Below are 21,294 nucleotides of genomic sequence, written 5' to 3' on the forward strand. Positions count from 1 at the left end.
TAATACGTATTGCTGCTGCTCCTGATAAAATTATAGGCATCTTTCAGATCTGCTGATCCATATATTGTTTTTGGTGATGTCTTATTCTTTCTCATATGCTTTGTTCAAACCCATGTTTGTCTTTCTTGTGATTCAGTACTCCTCTCCTTTCTTGCTTGATTGGATTTCTTTCTACATCACCTGCGAAAGTAGAACAAGAACATAATGAGAGGGAGAACAGCAGGAGGTGGTATTTTCTTTGTGCTTGGTGATGCTGGATTCAACATGGCCAGAAGCACAGCCAGGAAAGAAGGCTGGGCTGGCAAGCAGGGAATCTGCCCATTGGCCCTTCAAATTCCGAGCTTGCTGCAAGGAGGGAGGAGGATGGCAATCCCCAAAATAACAAGCTGCAGAGAGCTTGAAAGTTTCTGGATCAGTGCACGTTTTCCTTCTTTCGGTCAGCTTCCTCTCTGCTTTATCCTGCCAGTTCAGTCTGTCTTCTCCCTGGGGAGGTAGCTGTAGGCTGCGTGATCTAGAAAATGGTTGCAATCCAAAGAGACTCTAAAGAAGGAAGTCGTTTTGTCTCTCGTCATTGTTCTTTATATGAAAAATCCTTAACATTTCATGTTTGGGAATGGTTAAGATTGGCACTGAGGAAACTATGGATGGGAAGTATTATGAGTGCGACGAAATTTCATTAGGATGCTGTTACACAATCACAACTTTTCTTCTTCATAGGGTAAATTTGTTGTGGTTTTCATTGGTTTGGTTTTAAATGTTGATGATTTATTGATGATAAATAGCTGATGCTGTAGCTACAAGAATTGTTGGCTGAGAATTTTTCGTTACTACTCTACTGAAGAAACAAACGGCTCCTAAGGGCTCGCGGCTTTTTGGGTTTACATTTTGTTTTCAGAAATTCTACATGCTAAGCATTCTGCTTCAGAGATAAACAGTGAAGTTCCTATCTTGAGAGATGCTGTGTTATTGTTTTTCTGTTCTGGAGGTTTACTGTTTATTTTTGATATAAAAAAGTATTGTTTTCAGACAAGCTGTGTGTCTTACCTGTTTACAGTCCTTGTTAGACTTTGTCAATTTGCTTTGATAGCACATGGGCCTAGTATTTATCGCTTCATATACCAGAGTCAATGTTTGTAAACCGGTGACTTTTTGTTGTGCCATTAGGAGATTTCTTCATGCAGCTGGAGAACTCAGGAGCCCTCTTCGCATTAACTGTCGGGAGCTGCAGACCCTGTAATGAGTGGCACTGGGCATAAGCAGGGAGGTGTGCAGTGGCCTGGGCTTTCCTCTGGGGCCTCTAAGCTGCAGTGTCAGTTTTGAATTTCTAATTGCCCCAAGTTGGTTTTGCTGTAAAGCTCTCAATTGAACAAGCAAATAAGGTCCCATTGTGCATCAGTTTAGGTACTGAAGTGTGACTGTATCCATCTTAGCAACTTCTTCTCATTCTGTGTCTTAACAGATACCTGCATAGCATGTTCTGTTCTTGAGCACCTGTATCCACAGGTCAACAGTTTTTATTTTTAGTTAAGGTAGTCGTACAAACACAGATCCTTGTTAAACAGATGCTTGTTAAACAAACGTAGTAAGAAGTTACTCTTCCTTTAAATGAACTGGGAACTGAATGCTGCAGGGAGATGCCGTATCCAGCATAACAAAACTACATTCGTCAGTAGGGTGGCAGTGCTGCCTAGGCAGCCAGGAAGGCCACTAGCATTCCTGGCATTTTTTAAGACTGGGAATGAATTTTGTATCCAAATTGCAAGTAAGAACTGTCCAGAACAGTCATTTGCTTAGCAATTACTGTGACTCGAGTCTGTTTTTCAAAGTTGGCTTTTTGTAGGTAATTTCTGGAAGACCAGTGTAATTCCAGGATCCAGGATAGGTTGAAAAGATGTCAGGCAGAGCACTGGCACTGCATTGCTTGCTTACACTTTTTCTCAATTGTGTGACTGAATATAGGGCTTTGGGGAAAAAGATTTTACATCCTCAGGGACTTCTCTGTGAAACTTCTCAGAGAAAGTGTTTGATACTGATTGGAGTCCTTGCAACACAGTTCAGCGACTGAGTTATTTTGGCGAGCATGTGAGGCCTGCAGAATGAAGGGAACGTGTTTCCCCAGCAAGTGGTGCTTTGTGACTAAACTTAGCGCAAGAAGTTAGTGGCTTTATCATACACTTAGAAATTCCTTCATCTAGAGTATTGCATGAATAGTTCAGCACATAGAGGTTAAAATTAAAACCATTAAAATCTCTAGTTAAGTGGAATAAAATAAGACCAACAAGTACCATGAATAACTAAAAAGTGCCTCTACCCCAACTATATTGTCTTGCAAGTAAGTTTTTGGTATGAAACAAACCCTCTCCTTAAAATAGCATGTTCTGAGGAGAAGTTGTGCCTGTCAATAAAAATCAAGCTTTTTCCTCAAAGAGATGTTTGAAATGGAAGTAATCTCTGCTTTTCCTTCTCCAAACCTTGAATTAGCAAGACTCAGAGAACGAACCCTGTTTTCTGTCCCCAGATTCATTGCACTAAGGGCATTTTGGCAAAAACGTAGCAGCAGCCTTGCTGTCTCCTGTTAAAGAAGAGTTTTTTTAAGGATGTGCATTAGGTACATTTGGTGTGCTTACCGAAGGTTGCAACATAGCTGGCGTGGAAGGAAGACACCCATGTAGGGGGTAGCAGCCTTAGAGAATGAAAGCATTTTCCCTGTGGCCTCTGTCATTGCTGTGCCCGTGTTTTCTTCCAGTTGCACAGGCCATGGGAAGCTGTCAGCTCGCTCTCTGCCTCGACAATGTGACCAGCAGGGCCTTTGGAAGACTTCTTGAAACATGCTATTATAGGCTGCTTTGTGATGAAAAGAGGTCTTACAAATATCTTGAAATTTAAACAGAGCTATTGTGGGTTTTCCCTTTGTGTGTGTATGTGTGTTTGTCAGCCAAATCATTTGTTCAAAGTTAATCTCAATTACAGAGCATATTGTTCATAATCCCCCATGGCTCCAAAACAATAGCAGAGTGTATGTCTGCTTGAATATATATTTACATACTTACATGTAAAGTATATTTGCATGTATATATAATTCTGCTTCTAAGGCGGTGATTCATGTTAAAGAGATGGATATTTCATGCAGGATCCTGTCTTTTGAGCAGCACTATCTTCCATCCTAATAAAAATACTGCAGGAAGGCCTGAATGGAGTGAGCAGTACTTTGATCCTGCAGCCGGTCAGTTGCTGCAGTTCCCTACATGCAATGCTGGGATTCATGCTAGCAAACGGATGGTAGAGTAGTCTTGGGTTTTCAGCTTCTTGGAGACTGGGAGATTTTGTGTGTCTTTAATTTTAATATCTACAGAATGCCTCTGCTTTTCTTCTAGTCCCTGAACTTAAAGGAGACAATAAGCAATAGTTGGAAAGTTGAAATAAATCCCAAGTTGCACATGCTCTGCGCAATCCCTGCTAGAGAGCCCCAAAGTACAGTAACCTGTCAGTGAACATAGGGTGTAATTCAGCGGTGCAGGAGCTCAGTTAGCTTTCTATTTTTACTGATTTCAGAGAAGGTGAACATCATTTTTCAACTGTAGGTATTTAGCAAGGGATCACTTTAGTGAAACCTTGGTTTATGTCTCCTGAGACACACCTGAGCAAAACCAGCAACTGTGCGAAGTGTTTACAGTGTAAATTTTTGCTCCATGGTGAATGCTTTAATCCTGTCACACTCTGGGTGTAAACTTGTGGTGATATTGCAGAATTACTATAGTTTTCTTTTTTGGCTGTTTATTGGATCTGGGTGTATTCCTTGAGTAAGTTTACATTATTATATTATATATGGGTGTTTGTTTTGGTTTTTTTATTGCGCTGTCTTTGTAAGTAACTTTGGGTTTCCTGGCTCTACATAAGCAGTTTACTTCTCCCTACCCCTTGCTGGCTGCATTACAGTAGTAAATTGGTGTGCTATTTCAAGAGCGTCTCTCCTGTCAGTCTGATAAGATCGTACCACCAGGAAGGCATAACATTATAATCCCAAGCACAATGTGATCCTGTTCATTTTAGCTCTTGTACTTGTCAGTGGGACAAGAATAAGGGTTGTGCATGGGTGGAAGGTGAGGCTAGAAGTGAAGACAGTCAGAGATAAAACACTTTGCTGAAAGAGATAGATCCTGCACAGGGACATTTCAGTTTGTAATCAAGGTATTATCTAGAAATTAACTTTGAAAGCTGGCTGGGGTGTCCTGCATAATACAAGATGTAAAGCTGACATAGAGAATACAAAACTGTAATACGGATTTGTGACAGGGGAAAAATACTACTTTCATTTTTTCTTAGATAAGGTGCACTTTGAGTCATACCAATACCATAGACAAAAATAATAAAATTACTCTAGAAACAGATCTGCAAGAAACAAGAGATTTCTGCTAATTCCAGACTTCCTACGTTTTAGCAGGAGAAAAGAGTACTTTCCAGAAAAAGCCTCTGAAAAGAGGCAAAATTTAAGGCATGCCTTAGGGTACGAGGACTTCAGCCCCTTAAAAAAGTCCCAGCAATTACCTAACCTGCCAACTTTCCAACAAGATAAATGAAAGCACTGTAGCTTGAAGGTGCCTTGGTTTGAATGAGATGCAGTAAGTAAGGTCTCTCTGTTCTTTACAGGCATCATAGATCTGATAGTACTTATAAAAGAAGAATAGAGTTGGTGCCCTGCTGACTAAATTGTCCTCTAGAGGAGTATTAGTTACAGAGCTTCTTTGTTAACTAGGCTATCTGCTTAGACCACTGTGAATTTCTCTTATTAGTAGGCTTTTTAATAGCTTTACATATGGATATGCTAAGTAAATGCAAGTATATCCACGTAATTTAGGTATATAATTGTGTGTGTGTACAGTATTTTATATATAAATAAATGTTTGTGATGTGGAAATTGCACACAACTTCATTACTGTTCTGTTGAACTGAGGTAAAAGCAAGCATTAAAATACTTATAATAGCTGAACAGTAAGTCGACTTCTGCTCTTTCTGTCCGGGTGCTTCACATAAAGTCTTTCTTCTCCTCTGTAATTTCCCAATTAGCTTTTGTGGATAACAGAGGTGTTTCTAAAGCCTTTGTATGCTGGAAGTTTCCCAGTTGCTTGCCTACTCAGGCTTTCTACCTTGGAGGACTAGTAAGGCCACAAAGCATGTGTTAACAAAAAACACAAAGTAATGATCTGCAAACCGTGCTGCGCAGAAGGGCTGATATTTCTCATTTTAGCCCACTGTAACACAAGATAAAGACTGTGTAGCACAGCCCGGGCATCTAGATAGGCTACAGCTTTCATGCCGTCCTGACAGCAAACTCGTTATGAGCTTTCTTGATGGGTCTGATGAATGAATGCTACCATAGCATCCTCGGCAGCTGAGTTGATGGCGAAGTCCCTCAGCGTGGGGAGGACACCCCAGTGCTTATGCTGAGCACACATGGGGAGCACAAGGCACCACAGGTGCCGTGGGCCAGCCTGGCTGCTCCCACTGCGTGTGCTGGGGGAGGGGGGGTGTTGGTGTGGCCTCGCTATTTAAATAGCATTCCTCTTCCACTTTCATGAAGGAGTTGCATCAGGTTGGTGAGTAAATCCCTGGAAGGCAGACACTTGAAGAAACACCTGGGACTCCTCCAACACTCCATCCCCACAGGAGACTAGAAGTCAGATGTGACCTGATGGGAGAAGTGAACTTCATTCCTGTCCCCAGGTTATTCCCCACATGCAGGCTCAGCAAGCTGGAGAGATACTGTGAGGAGTGGTCAGGTTTTGCCTTGGTCTCTGAACAAGAGATAATTTCATCATGGACAGTGCTAACCACTTCATGGCTTTTCATTATTTCAGCATGTTTGTTTTTCAAGTAGTTTGTGCCTTGCTGAAACAGATGAAAGCTTTAATACACACACCTTTCTTACTCTAAATGTAAACCCCTGTGTTTTCTCTATCTTTTCTCAGCTGGATACCAATCTGGGTTTTTTATGCAATATTTACATTCTTTTAGGATAGGCTCTATTCTGCTACATTCGGTTTTCGAGGGTTTATGTATGCTTTTCAGCAGCATTTGTTTTATCAGCATTTCCTGCAGCATTTGTTGCACATCACGACAGCAGTGGTTTGATTCCATTTAGAAGAATACTGTATTATGTATGGAAAGCAGTAATTGCTTACCTGTTTGCCAGATACATTCTACTGTGAAAAATCCCCAGCATTGCTCTGTACAGCATCAAGCGGTGTTATTTCTTGTTCATATTTTCTACAGTTAATAGTTTTGAAAAAGAAAATAGTTTACTGCCCATTTCACAATTAAATTTCCATTTGTGAGGGTCTGGAACTCTACTCCGAGCGAATGCAGAGTCCACACAGTCTGAAGTTTCTAACTTAATTGTTGCTTTTCATGTGCTTGTCAGAAAAAGCAAAATTAACCTGTGGTGAGAGTTGTGCTTGAAGTATTAGTGGAAATTCATTGGAAATAAGGTCTGCGAGGTGTCTTGCAGAGAGATAAGCTGAGTAGATTGAATTACTACCTTTATGCAAGAGGAGGAATAACATGTAGTGTTCTAGGTGTTTTCTGATGAGTTTTCCTGGTGTTTAAATTGTTAATCCTACTTTTAACATGACTTGGAAGACTATCTGTCTTAGGGGAGACTGGCTGTGAGCTTTCCACATAACATAACTGGTCAGCGTCGGGCATGACTCTTACTCAAAACACTACTTTGCATTTTGTCCTATTTCTGTAGCTTCTATAAACACATTTTTTGTTACGAAAATTAGGCAGCAGTAAGGCTTTGCTTACTGAGCTCTTTGCTCAGGGAAAGACCAGTTCTTTTCAGTCCATGACTGACTTCTACTTGGACAACAGGTACCATTGTCTACGGTGCAACCACTTGCATGAGCCAGGCAAGTGAAGTCAAAGTGAAGCAGCCACAGTAATACATCATGTCATCCCAGTTATTGAAAGCCTCAAAGGTCATTTAATGACTTGTTTTATACATGTGGTAGCTCTGTGCCTCTTGTTTGCGCCTTAATTCACTAATAGTGATACGCTTCTTAACCTGTGCCTTGCCAGTAGTCACAGAAGCACAGCTATCTTTGTGACTTTTCATTTTATATGAGATTTTTCCGTGATTGCTTAGGAATTTCCCTGACAGTTAAGGGGCACACACTTGCTTTGTCCCAGCATTCTCAGTTTTTCATATCTGATTTTACAATGATTTAAAAAAAAACAAAAGTATCCCACAGATCCAAAGACCAGTATAATTCCTGTGTTACAGCTTAAGGGAGTATGCCCAGCAATTTGTAGTTAGAATTCAGATGTGCTTGGACTTACAAAGGAAGTTTCTCATGGAAAATGCATCAGTTATGAATTGAAATGGAGCAATTGGTTAGCATTGTGTTCAAACAAAATGGAAGAGAAACTGAATTGTACACTGGTGCTTGATGGAAATAGGGAAGAGGCCTTCCTTGCCTGTAGGTGGCCAGCAGGTCCTGAGGTGCTGCTGAGGGCTGGGCCTCTGCTTGTATCTGTGCTGCAAACTGAAAGAGCTGCATGTGAGGGTTAGAAGAGCTGCATATTTTACACCTTTCTCTCATTTTGAGAGTGAAGTATATAAGCTGTGATTGTTAACGGTAGCAAACCCCAAAATGTGTGTAAGTGAAACTGATGTATCATTTTCATTAGTTTTAGTATTGTCAGGCAGAATTTGTGGGATTAATTTTGAAAGCTTAATCCAGATAGAAAAGGTTAAATTCAATGTTGAGTGAGTTTGGTTCCAGTTTGTTTGTTGACCTTGCTTGTTCTTTTCTTGAAAGAATGAGAGATTAATTGGAGAAATGTATATACTATCCTTGTTTTCTGCCATCATTTAGCTATGTGAACCAACATTAAAAGACAACCTCTCAGTTATCTGCTGCAATAAGTAAACAAACGGACCTGGTAGCCATGCCAGCTCTCAAGTCCTGTGTCCTGAGTATTATACGAGTTCATAGGAGTACTTACATTCTTTTTCCTCAGGATTTATCTGGATCCATTGATGACTTGCCGACTGGAACCGAAGCAACCCTAAGCTCAGCTGTTAGCGCATCAGGCTCTACGAGCAGCCAAGGGGAGCAAAGCAACCCTGCACAGTCTCCGTTCTCCCCTCATGCTTCTCCACATCTCTCTGGCATCCCTGGGGGCCCATCGCCTTCCCCTGTAGGCTCACCTGTTGGAAGCAACCAGTCGAGATCTGGTCCCATTTCTCCAGCGAGTATTCCAGGTAAGTTTATTCCAACAAACAAAATTAAACTGATAGACTAGTTTATTAAATAAATAAATACTCCTGTAATATGAATTAATTTATTTTCTGAGAATCCTGCACTTTCAGGGCTGCCTTCTGGGAAAAAAAATTGCATACTTAAAGCATGGTTAAATTCCATCTGAACTTCAGCTGCCAAACCCTCAGAGTCCTCAAAGTTCTGAGCTTGACTCCACATATGTGTTTGATAAATGTCTTTTACCATCAACCAATGTGAATACTTGGTCATAATTTTTGTATTTGGTTTGTGTGTCATCTGTCACATGTTTCTCTCTATTATTTACAGGGTCCTTTTTTTGCTTTTACTGTGTATTTCTGTTAGTGTTGGCTCTTTGACTTGTGTGGTAGTTTCAGACTCACAAGACGAGGCAGAGATTTTCCAACCCTGTATTGTGATAATGTGATTTTGGACATGAATAGAGTATATTGTATGAGATGTCTCTTAGTACTGCAAAGGTCAACAAGTTACTAGGACTCCAGCTCCACCAGTAATAATTGAAATGCCAGTGGCATGCTTGCCACTTGCTCTCTTGTGCCACATAGTGTGGCACACAGTCATTTATGTACTTTCAGAAAATTGTGGAGATCTCTTAAGACACTCAGAATTAAAAACAGGCATGCATTTACTCCAGTTCTTACCTTGTCCCCACCCATCTTGCATGTTACTTGCAGGGGGTCAGGCAGCAATGTGCACTTGGTATTTCAGATGAGTTTATTCTCTTTTTGATGCCCAAGTTTTTGATTGTTTTCTGACATTTTGAATACTAGGGGAATTCCTAAGAGCAGGAGAATGCTGACATTAGCCAAGGGATAACATCAGTTGCTGACAAAACCACGAAAAATCAACATGGAGCTCAGAAACAAAAGCAATGATGCTTTTTCATTAGGTGTGCTGTAAACTGAATGCAGGTTAAAATTCAGTGAGTAGCGTGTGTTTTGGTATTCAGAACAAAAGTATCTGTGTGAAGTGTAGGTGCCTGTTTGTATACAGAGGTTAAACTAGATAAGCAAAGGGGAGTAAGCTCAGTACACGCAGGAATGTTGCATACTAAATGTGGTCTGAGCATGTCGAGCCCTGGTGCTTCATGTGTGCCCTGCAGTTATTTCTTGCCTTTCCAGCCACTCTGACTGGCAGCATGTGCTCAGGTGGGTCAGGAAAAGCAGGGACAGCAGCAGGACTGGAATATTTGCTTTATGTGTGGTATAGTAGCTTTGTGTATGCAGCATATTTTGCAGTACGTAGTGAAGCCCATCCATTTTGTCATCTGGAGTCCCACCTAGCTGGAAAGGTAACATTTTCCCACAGTCAGATTCAAGCAAGTAAATGGATTAGCATTTTAGCAGCCTGATTGCTGAGCAGGGAAAGAAAGTTATGACATTGAAAATAGCTTTATTGTAGCTATGATAGATAAGGATAAATAAGAACAGAACAGAGTGTAGGGAGAATTAATAACTTTTATGAAACCAGTTGATCCCTGTGAGGTAAAAATAAAAGGGGAGTGGGACCACAGGTCAGGGTCAGAGTCGCTTCATCACTTCAACTGAGCCCAAGAGCTCATTTTTCTGACTGGCCTAGTGAAAAGTATTGCCTCTTCATACAAATCATCACCACCATTTTGCATGTTTTTTTCTGGTCTGCTGCAGTCACACAAAAACAATTCTTCCTCAGGAAGGATTTTTATGAATGGCACTAAATCAAAACCACCCTCTGCTGCTGCCCCAGCGTGGGTGAGCTCCTGCTCTCTGCAGCTCTGTTGATAAAGGTGAACTCCCAAGCGTGAGCTCTCTCCAGAGGGGAGCCACACAGCTGCAGGAGCATCGCTGCTGCTGCTGCCACCATGGTTCTCAGGCTACAGAATGACATGAACAAAGCTGCTCTTTAAAACTCTGCAACTAGTAGGACACCGCCAGGTGCTGGGGCTTTCAAGCTGTATGAATTCGACTGTGCTTTCACCTAAGTGTATTCCTGCTGTTGTGCTTCATTGCTAGGACTGGGATAGCTTTTTTCAGCAGCCATATTTATGAGACCCTATAAAGAAGTAACATGGAGCTTGTTTGTATTTCTGTGGCTGTTTGCAGTGTTCAGGTTGTGTCCGTTTTTAAACAGATTGTGTGCTACAGCATTGCCTTCAATAATTTTGCTCGCTGCTATTTTCCTCTCCATTCTCACCCTACCCTTGTTTGTTCTGACCTCATTCCTCTCCTATTACCTCCTGCGATGTTGTGCCACAGCTTCTCCATGTGACATAGATTGGCTCTTTCAATCATTCTCTCTCCAGCAAGTCATTGTAAAATGAGCAGCTGTTGTGTTGCTGATAGCTATGGCTAGGGAAAGCCAAAATGTTGGAGGGGGTTCTTGGTAGGAAGGCCGTTAAAATAAAGGTGTTGCTTTTCCAGGGTTTACTGGAAGAGAAGCATCCTTTTCCCAATGCCTCCTTCCTCACAACAAAATTGAAGACTAATTTAACATCAAAAGGGCAGACAAACGAACAGCCCCCTATTAAACCTCCCAAATGGCTGATTCTATTCCCACTGCCTGTTTAAGCTGTCTCCCTACCCCACTGCAAGCCTGCCGACCTGCATTACTTTCTGCCGCACGCCACAGATTTCACGGCAATGGACTGGCACAGGCGGTACTGACATTGGCACGTCCCTAGCTCAGTGGGCATTTCCTTCCTGTGCTCTCTGAAATACTGGACAGATACTTTGTGTGGTAAGTGGCACACACATATACAGCCTTTGTTTCCATTCGCTTGACTGGAATAGACCAGGGAGATTAACCCCTAAGAGCAGAAGAAGTAACTTAGATGGGTTTTGTTCAGGAAACATTTTCTCTCAGAAGGGTAACACTTCTTTTTCACACACCCTTTCCTCCAGTCTTTTATGAAATCATAGTCTTTTATGATTTGGGGGGATTCAGAATGGCATTCAGGTTTGTGTTAAATAGATTATTATTCTGCTTTGCCAGGAATTCTGGTCTCTTTATTTTGTAGCCATCTTCGTAATTAGGGTATGTGTTCTTCCAAAGAATGAGATGCGATGCCCTGCACTGCTTTGGGTCTTGAACTGTGCCTGATTCAACCCTCAACCATTAGTGGAAGCTGATGCAGCACATCATCAAAATGCACTGCTGTTGCCAGAAGATTTAGTGGCTGTTAATTTCACTTTTCTGTCTTTTTTTTTCCCCTTTCCCTCCTGCTCCAACCATTCCAGTTTACTAACAAAGCAAAAATGTAAATAAGCTAAACTCCCCTTTCTCCCCCCATCCCCAATTTTGATCTCACTGGCCAAAGGCTTTTGTCAGCTCTTTCTCCCTTGCAGTGTAAGCAGCAAAAATTTTTAATATTTAGAGTTCTGTGGAAGATTGCTGATAGGCCAGGAATCCCTTAACCCATGATGGACAAGCAGGTTTTGTATGAGTTAATAGGTTCTATTATATGTAGACCTCTGCAGGGATTTTTATCTCTATGGAAGAGAAACATATCCTATATTGAATAGCAAATACTGTCTTTAGAAATATGTAAAAGGAATTTTTTTTTCCACACTGATCAGTATTTTGACTTGCGCTTTTAATACATTACATTCACTTTCTGAACAAACAAGCTTATTTTCACTCTGTTAAGCATCAACTGCATTGTTGGGTTTATTGCAATTGTATCGATGTTTTCTTGCACCAGGGAGCTCGGATACAGCTGGAGTTACAACTTTTAGGAAGAAATCCATGTGTGGATACTCTCACCGAGGAATGTTATTGCTGGTCATCTTCATTTATGCTAACCAGTGGTTAGCACCCTTCTCTGATTAAAAATAGTCCACATCTTTAATTCTAGTATATGAGTCAATGGATGTGTTCCATTCAGTGATCAGCTCTATTCTTTTTAATTCTGGAGGTCTTCCCCTCCTGTATTGATCAGCTAGCTAGCTTGAAATCCAGGACCTGTCAGCATTAGAGTTACAGCTAGCATTCTATTAAAAAAAAGAGCAGGAGGGGAATGGGATACCCAGAGAGAGCTGTAACAGGACACCTTGCCTTGCTGTGCATGTTAGTCAATGTGTGGATAGACTAGAGTGATTAAAATGCTGAGAAGAAAAAAATAAGCAATAGTCTATCATAGTCCAAAAAGATATTTTAATGCAAAAATCTGAATAGAGTGATGCTTTCTTTCATGCCTTATAAAAGGAGAAGCCTAAGAGTTGAACTGCTTCCAGAATTGGCTGCAGTAAGAAAAGCCAATCAGAGAAGTCATGTTTTAAACAAGAATTTGGAAAAATAATTTGCTCAGGATTGAGTTATTCCACATCCTCTCTCCATTGACCACCACTACTGGTATGGTTTATGGCATGGACTTTTCAAACGCTATCTGAAGGAGAGAAAGGCTACCATATGACAGTGACCAGTGCTGTTAAACATCTTTGTCGATGACATGGACAGTGGGATTGAGTGCACCCTCAGCAAGTTTGATGGCAACACCAAGCTATGTCGTGCAGTTGACACACTAGAGGGAAGAGATGCCATCCAGAGGGACCTTGACAGGCTGGAGACATAGGCCAGTGTGAACTCATGAAGTTCAACAAGGCCAAGTGCAAGTTTCTGCACCTGGGTCTGGGCAATCCCAAGCACAAACACAGGCTGGGCACAAAACGGATTGAGAGCAGCCGTAAGGAGAAAGACTCGGGCATGTTGTCTGATGAGAAGCCCAACATGACCCAGCAGTGTATGCTTGCAGCCCAGAAAGCTGGCCATATGCTGGGCTGCATAGGTAAGTGTGAAGAAGTCAAGGGTCAAGGGAGGTGATTCTGACCCTCTGCTCTGCTCTTATGAGACCCCACCTGCGGTACTGCATTCAGCTCTGGGGCCCCAATGCAAGAAGGACATGGACCTGCTCGAGTGAGTCCAGAGAAGGGCCACAAAGATAATCAGAGCGCTGGAGCACCTCTCCTATGAAGACAGATTGAGAGAGTTGGGATTGTTTAGCATGGAGAAGAGAAGGCTCCAGAGCAACCTTCTGGCAGCCTTCCAGTACCTAAAGGGGGCTTACAAGAAAGCTGGAAAGGGCATGTAGGGCCGGGACAAGGGAGAATGTCTTAAAGCTGAAAGAGGGGAGATTTAGGTTAGGTATAAGAAGTTTTTTACTGCGAGGGTAGTGATGTACTGACACAGGTTGCCCAGAGAGGCTGTGGCTGCTCCGTCCCTGGCAGTGTTCAAGGCCAGGTTGTATGGGGCTTTGAGCAACCTGGTCTAGTGGAAGGTGTCCCTGCCTATGGCAGGGAGGTTGAACTAGATGGTGTTTAAGATCCCTTTTAACCCAGACCATTTTGTAATTCTGTGGATTTTTAATTATTTTTTTTTGTTGTTTTACAGATATCCTTAAATAATTGCAAAACAAGAAAGGGGATTATATCCTTGTAAAATGGATATGATTTCCCTGTCTAGAAAGATTATTTTAACACATCTATCAATATTTCCCCTTTGGCTTCTCTGGAGGCAAAAATCTTGCAACAGCTTGTTGCAGGGAAGATGCATGCTGTTCTTTGGCATCCGGACCAGAAAAAATCAAAACACAAAATGCGATTGACGTAGCTATGTTCTTAATCACTGTTAGTGCACAAAACATCTATTCAGCACTTTTGCAAATCTAGAATGCTTACAAATGAAATACATGAAGGTTTCACATAGCAGTAGTTTAAAACGCCTTATTTTGAAGGGTGTGCACAACATTTAGAATTTTTCTGTCTTTCTGAAAAGAGGAAAAGTAAGCAAATTGTAAGGCGCTCTAGCTTGAGGCATTCCTTCTAGCATATGGAGGATCTAACCTGTGATACCCGTTAGAATTCAGCCCAGGTCACAACTGATGAATAATATGTTGCCTCAGGGCTTTGTGAAATAACTAAATAGTCTCAGCCTAGTTTCCTGAGGAAAACCTGTGCTACAGAAGGAGCTATCAAAATTGTTATCATATTTGCTGTCTGGCCAGAGAGATCAAGAAGGTGTCCTTCTCTGCAGAGGTGGTCTTCTGAGAACAGGTGCAGGAGATTAAATGAGACAGAGACACACTGCTCGCGTTCCTCCTATTAGTTTTGCTTGATGACAGAGGGTTTCATATTCCAGGACAATCAAGCTGCTGTTTTTCATCAGCTCTAACTTAAGCATCAGATAGAAAAACCACAAGTCACCAAAACCAGCATGTCCTGGGTTGTTATTTTTTAGAGGTTGTTTCTGGTTTTCAGTTGTGTTTTCATTTGCTTAGTATCTGGTTTATCAGTATTTATATTTCATGGTCACACATTTTAGTTTCAGTATTTTAATTGTGTGTAAGCCAGTGATGAACATTTCTGACCCATGGACTGAACATCCTGCAGGATCTGACAAACATGGCACTGAGGGTTGTCCAGCACCCTACAAAGGCTTCATACAAACCTCCCCTAGACAGCCAGGTCAGCAACACTCACATCCCCACGGCTGTGCTCTGCTCCCTATCTGGTTTGTTCTCTTCATTGATTCTTGCCAGGCCTGTTTTCACCATCCTGGCCATTGCCAAGCAGCCAGCATGGTGGGGCATCTGCTACTGTGCACGCCGTGACAGCACTCCTACAGCAGGCTGCTTCTTGTAGCCCTGTGAGTCACTGGTAGCCCTTGTGGTGCTAGTACAGATCCACCTGGAGTATGATGGCTGTCGAAATCCAGTTAAAATCTTTGCATAATCATGCACTTGCTCTGGTTCACATAACAAAATTCAAACCACAGCCGCCAAGATTTGACAGGTATGTTTGTTGTTTAGCTGTATACTCTCAGGCCAGCCTTGGACAATTGTTGTTTACATTTCATCATTAAACTGCATTTCTCTCTGGCTTTTTTGCTCAGCCCACTTATGTCAGAAAGTTAATACAGTGTATATTTGGGTTTGACTGTTTGGGGTTTTAATTGTGTCATTATTTGGCTACATGAACACAGATTCTCTGTCCTTTGTGTTGCCAAATAGGACATTAATTTGCATATTACAAAAATTAAAAGGTTGTCTTTCACTCCCTTGTCCTTTGCAGTACTTATCAGTGATTGACAAGTGAATGGGAGAAGTCTCTCACGTTTGCATCAGTATGTTTTTGTTGTTGTTGACAAATGGTTGTTATACCTACATAAAACAGAACATAAATGTCCTAGGTGGTTTGGTTTCTGTGATGGGATAGGCTGTTGCGGCTTCTAGTTTTTCAGTGGACTCTGTATCACTGCCATTAGAGATACTTAAAGCAGCCTTCATGCATCATAGTTACAATCAGGGTTGACTAGATGGATAAGTGGTGTGTCCCTCCTTAGTAGAAAGAACCCGAGCAATTGTAAATATGGCTTGAATTAGTAACGGGCCAGCTAGAAATTAGCCATTTAGCTTCAAAAGAAGAACACTTCAACTACCTCCAGATAATATTTCTCTTTTTTTTAACAATGAAAAGCAAGATACTCGGTCTCCTCCTTAGAGACAAAATTTGTGCAGGTTGAGCCAGTGGCTTGAAAGATTCAAACAGCCCTTTGACAGCTTTGCTCCATAGGTAGATATGGAAGTCAAACTGCAAAGTGGGTTCTTAGAAAGTAAACACATAAGAACAACTCACTCTGGTAGTGAGCTTTTCTGTTTGTTCCCATCTCCAGATAACCATGGACTCAAATTATTGTGATGTGTTGATTGATTACAGCCGTTAAGTTTCTTAGTAATCAGTTTCATCACTTATTCTCGATTCACACTTGCACCTTTGATTTCTCTTCCACAACAGGGTGATGTGGGCTGTCGTTGACTAATGAATAACAGAATTGGTTTTGGCGTGAGACAAACGGAATGCCGACACCAATCCCAAAATGCATTAATCTTTAATAATCCACATCTGCATGTTTATAAATGATATAACCAGGGATTGCTAACATTGATATTCCCCCTTCCAAACAGAAGCTGACATAGAAGTTGGTGTTTGCAAACTGCATGAGAGACACGTGGCAGCACATAGTGTATATGACCTTGTGGAGGGAGCTCACCAGATGAAAGTTCTCTGTTGATTAAAAATACATGAAGAATTGCTCTGCTTCTGCACCAGTCTTTGGAGCTTATCATTGTTGGGCAAGATGAAATATGGCATGATAGATACTGTCTTCTAGGAAGATCACACCCACCAAATGGGTTTTGGAAGCAGGTTTGCCTCAAGGTGCTTTTATCCTTTTATGCATTCAACTTGCCCTTTTTTCCACAGTCCCTGAGAAGCATTGAGATGGGGCTCTGTAGTATGTAATATAACACAATAAGAAAAACTAGATTATCTAAGAGTTGTTCCTTTTGAGGACAGCATTAGTGAGAGCACATACATTTTGCTATTGAAACACTCATTAATATCAGGCAGTGGACTGGTGTGAGAAGCAGCAGGTAGGACTAACAAAATAGTTCATTGACACATATCAGCACTGCTCCAATTTCCACCTGCTTGCCTGAACTTGAGAAAGTCGGGAGGAGCAGGGAGGAGTGAAACACCATCACTGCTGGTCTTTCAAGTTAATGCCACCTGATGATGAATATTTATCCTGAGCAATTCTTACGTGTAGCTGGATCAAGGGAAAAGAAATGCAGCTGAGAATCAGCAGTTTCAGTTCACATTCACCCTTTCTTTGGCATCTTGCATGTTTTTACACTGAAATACTATACATGAAAGATGATACATGGTTTTCTTAGAATTTGTTAATCGTGTTAAATTTCGGAGTTAAGGTTTTTATTAGGTGACAAATACTAGAATGTATGTCTGCTACAGTGATTGTGCTTCTCAGGCTGTTAAAAACTGTAGATGCAATGAACAGCTTAGAGAAAAACTTGTAGTTACAAATGTAGTCTAGAAAATGAGCATTGATAATGAAAAATTCTTCCTTTTAGAACTTAGATTGGCTCTCTAAATGGAATTCTGAGGTTTTATGTTTCAATTGCATGGCAGGGTAGGTTTCATTTCTGGAAGGAAGAAGTGAGCCAAAAATAAGGAAGAAATACTGCCCTGTCCTTTGTTAGGAGCTTTTAGATATTTAGCACTTGTATCAATTGAATTTTATATTCTGGTTAATTGACATTTTCTAAAGAAATTGAGAATGATTTTTCTCTAATTGAAGCATATGCTTTTTGCATTAACAAACATGTAATGTCGTGTCCCAAGTAATTACAAATTATTAAATCCATGCAACCCTTTGCAATCTTTTACTTCAGTGTAAATGCAAGCAAAACTGTCATTTCTTTGAAAGGCTTAAAGGACAGAGAGAAAAAATTACGTATGATTACAGGCTTTGGATCGTTCCCTAAAGAACACAGGCACTTTTTTCAGCGGTTTGCACAAATTTAAGAAAATACAATTTACAAAATCTAAAAGCAATTCAGAGGCCCCATAGAGGTGTGAGAGAAAGCGCTGGGCAAGCTGTGGCCACAGCCTCTCCCAGCCCCTCTCATCCGAATTCACACTGTCGCTTTGGAGGGACGTGGTGACACAGAGTGCAAAACATGTGGAGGGGCGGTTAAATGAGACTTTTGAGAGGAAAAAGAAGAATTAAGTCAGTGGCTGGGCTTTGAAGAGGTCTGTCTAGTGCGAGCAGCGAGCAAGTGGGGAAGAAAGGAGCAAGCGCCTCATCTAATCTTTCTCCTGGGGACCCAGGTGGACAAATTGGCAACCCTGTCCACAGCCCTCCCCCCCTCCTTTGTAGCATAAGAACTGCTAATCGGATCCATGCTGCTGCAACTGTGGTTAGTTATTAACAGAATAAAAGCAGATTTCTTCAAAAGAACGGGTTGGGGAAAACGGCTATACAAAATTGCAAGGTTGTTAGAATCTTAAATGCACAGCAGTCGGTTTTTCCCTATTCTGAATTAGGCGATGAATACGGCCTTTCATCTGTCACTGTGCCCATTTCTTCAGAAGGCAGCCAAACATTAAGCTTCTCAAACACACCAAAAAAAGAGGAAAAAATTGTTTGAAAGAGGAAAAATATTGGGGAGCATGAAGAATAGGAAAACGAGAAGGAGAAACCAGGTTTTGTTTTTATTAATTTGGCTTGGTGAGAGAAATACGAGCTTGCCTGCTCTATTCAGTTCCTGCGTGCCAGCCGCTGTGAGCCACCATTTCTGAATGCAGGGATTAGAAAAGATTTAACTGGTTGCTATCCTGGCCTGCGCCATTCTGGATCGGCCTCCAGCAGAAATATCCTGGGGCTGGAAACTCTCCCGAGTTTAATAGAAGTAATGCATTAAATGAACATGGAGTTAGAGGAGAAAGCAGAAGAATTTGATCCCCCAAAATGAAACTTCTCATAACTGTGAAGTGAAATTGCAGGTCTGAGGGGGGCGTTATGGGGGACAGAGAAGCAGCAGTGCCTAGATTTAGACTGACTTACACCTTATAAATAAATAAATGAATAAATAATGAATCTTTAATTTTGAGGAGCTCTGCAGCATTCCTGGTTTGCAGCAGGATTCTGAAATTTGTTAGAGAGGAATAGTTGTCAGGCAAACAGGTGCGGGCTGTGGCCACTGGAAATCCATTCAGTCTTTGGGTGAGTCACAGCCTCCTGAAGATTTCCACTGACAGCTTGCTTTTGGCTTGTTGCCAAAATCTCAGGACAAAAATGCTGTGGTGCTTCACATCAGTCCAAATGCAGAGGTGATTTCTGGATGGAGCATAGATGAAACTGACCCTCTTTGCAGTGGCTGCTGCTCCTCTCCCTTCCCCTCCTGAGCAAAGTGATCTTTCGCCTTGAGGGGGGCAGTATATTTGCTTTCCTGCCTTTTACCACTCAGCCTGTTGTCAGTTTAGGCAGTGCTAACAATTATTTCACTTTATACTCCTGAGGATTTCCTAGAAGCCTTCGTACCTTACTCAGAGGTTACACAATGTGAAAACAAAACTTGGATGTCTAATTTGGCAGACCCCAGTTTCAGCTACTTAATTCTTTTTTTTTTTAAAAAGTCCAGAATATAATGAATTGTTCTGTCGTGAGGGTGACATTTGGATGGTGTTCCGTAAGTAATACCTTGGGACTACATGCTGAATAATGAGCATGAAACAAAATATTGAATAGCTACCTCATCCAGTCAGTGTCAACTTTGCTTTGAATTAAATGTTGTATCGTGTCAAACAAGTAGCTTCTGGTTGTGAAATTAAGATGTTTATGCTATTGCATGTGTGCGGAGAAAAGTCAGAGCTAGGGTTCTTCAGGCTCAGTGTTGCATCTTTTAATGGAGATTTGAGAGCAATTTAGCACTTACATTACAAAGACATCCCTGGAACTCACTCACAACCCTGTCCTTGATATGGTAACGCAAATATGAAAAAGAAGATGAAGTGTAACTTTCAAGGATTCGCAGTCTGAGTATTACACTTTCATAAGAAGAGAAGTGGGTGTTTACCTTTTGTTGATTTTGTGTGGATTGTGATTGATACTCATGTGTGTTTGGGAATCTTGAGTCTTTGGAGCATTTGTTTTAAGAGGTAATATGGAAAATCAGAGCCAGGCCCAACAACGATCTTGAAAACTTTTGGTAATGTGTAGCATCCATAAGTCTGGCTTGACAATCTTCATGTTTACAGACGCTTTGAATTACTACAGCAGAACAAGTCAGCCACTTGCGATCTCACCTTCCGCAGCCACTCAGCCAGCCACCAAAAGCATCCCAAGGCGGGAGGGCTCCAGGCTTTAGTACAAAGCTCTCAGGTTGGAGAGACGGAAATCATCTCAGTGAGCAGCAGGCAGCAGTGGATTACCAGCATTGCTGTTGCTAGCAAGGAGTTATTAGCTGCAGTGTGCAGAGCCAGAAGGCTTGGTTTGAGCGCGCTTGACTCTGTGTAAAACCCCCCCAGAGTGGTTCAGCAGAGCCACGGCTGCTGTATCTGGAAGGGTTCACATGTCGCTGACCTTCTAAAGCATCTGTGCTCAGGTTGCTGTATAGATACAAAGAAGGTTTTAATATTTTGTGTCTTCATTTTGGGGGGATATAGGATATACAGGAAACCCTTGTTTTTTACTCAAAGAGTAAGTAATTTGAAAATACTGTTGATAGCAACAGGAAGCTTGGCTACAATGCATAAATTAAGGAAGAAAATAATCTTAAAGGGTCATAGGCTTTGTAAGATGAAAGAGATAACACAAACCACTTCACCAGTTTCACTTTACGCTACCTATAGGAAAGTTTTTCTTTTGAGGTCATTTGCACCTCACTTCCAATTTCCTGGAAAGCTCATTTTAAAAAATCCCGTATAGAAACCTCTTTATGATCTTTAATTTCTGATGTAAGGATCTGAGACCCAGAATGTCCCTTCTGGTCTGTGAGCCTTTACTGTCACATAAGACTGGTTTTTATCAGATTTCGTCTGAATCACTGGGTTTCCTGGACCTCATTATTCGTAAAAGGAAGTTGTTTAAAATTCCAGTAATGGTTTGATTATCATCCTAAACATTGCGCTCTTTTTCCTACCTGATATTTAGCCACAAAAACAATTTTAAAAAGAATTCACAAGATCACAGCTTTAGTTTTTGCCATGCTAAGTAATACTCTCTCAGCCTCCTGTCATGTCATGCTGGTAGATGTTCTTGGTTCCCATTCCAGTTAGCATTATACTTTCTGGTTTTGTCTGTGTGAATACTCGCCAGTGATACATCAGCAATGGTGTTATGTTGCTTTACCTCTACTGGAAGCAATTCTCCTAATTCATTCTAATAATAAATTTATTTGATTCAGGGTGACATCAGATGCTTAACTATAACCATTTGTAGGTTATAATGATTTGTAGATCAACCAATACGGTCAGATTTTCCTTCCTTTTATTCTTCCATTTCCAACTGATAATCCTACAGCTTTTCAGTTAGAAAAGGCTTATTTCTGGTCTGGGAATGTAATGTTTGCATTTCTGTTACTCAAACCCAAAAAATGGTCCAGATAGTTTCTTAGATAGTATTTTGATCATCTTCTACATTGACTAAGATTCCCTAC

The 21,294-nt window shown here is 41.2% G+C and overlaps 1 protein-coding gene across 2 annotated transcripts in view; it reads left to right on the forward strand.

The window, feature by feature from the left end:
• Positions 1 to 21,294, forward strand: part of ARID1B (AT-rich interaction domain 1B) — a gene marked incomplete at its 5' end in the record, with an annotated part of 335,015 nt that overhangs the window by 222,702 nt on the left and 91,019 nt on the right. For both annotated transcript variants that reach the window (XM_080616793.1, XM_080616794.1), the window contains one exon: positions 8,023 to 8,266. In XM_080616793.1, coding sequence (XP_080472919.1) covers positions 8,023 to 8,266 — 244 coding nt within the window. The remainder of the gene's footprint in view (positions 1 to 8,022; positions 8,267 to 21,294) is intronic.

The sequence above is a fragment of the Psittacula echo genome (assembly GCF_963264785.1).
Source record: "Psittacula echo genome assembly, chromosome: 4".
NCBI lineage: Eukaryota > Metazoa > Chordata > Aves > Psittaciformes > Psittacidae > Psittacula > Psittacula echo.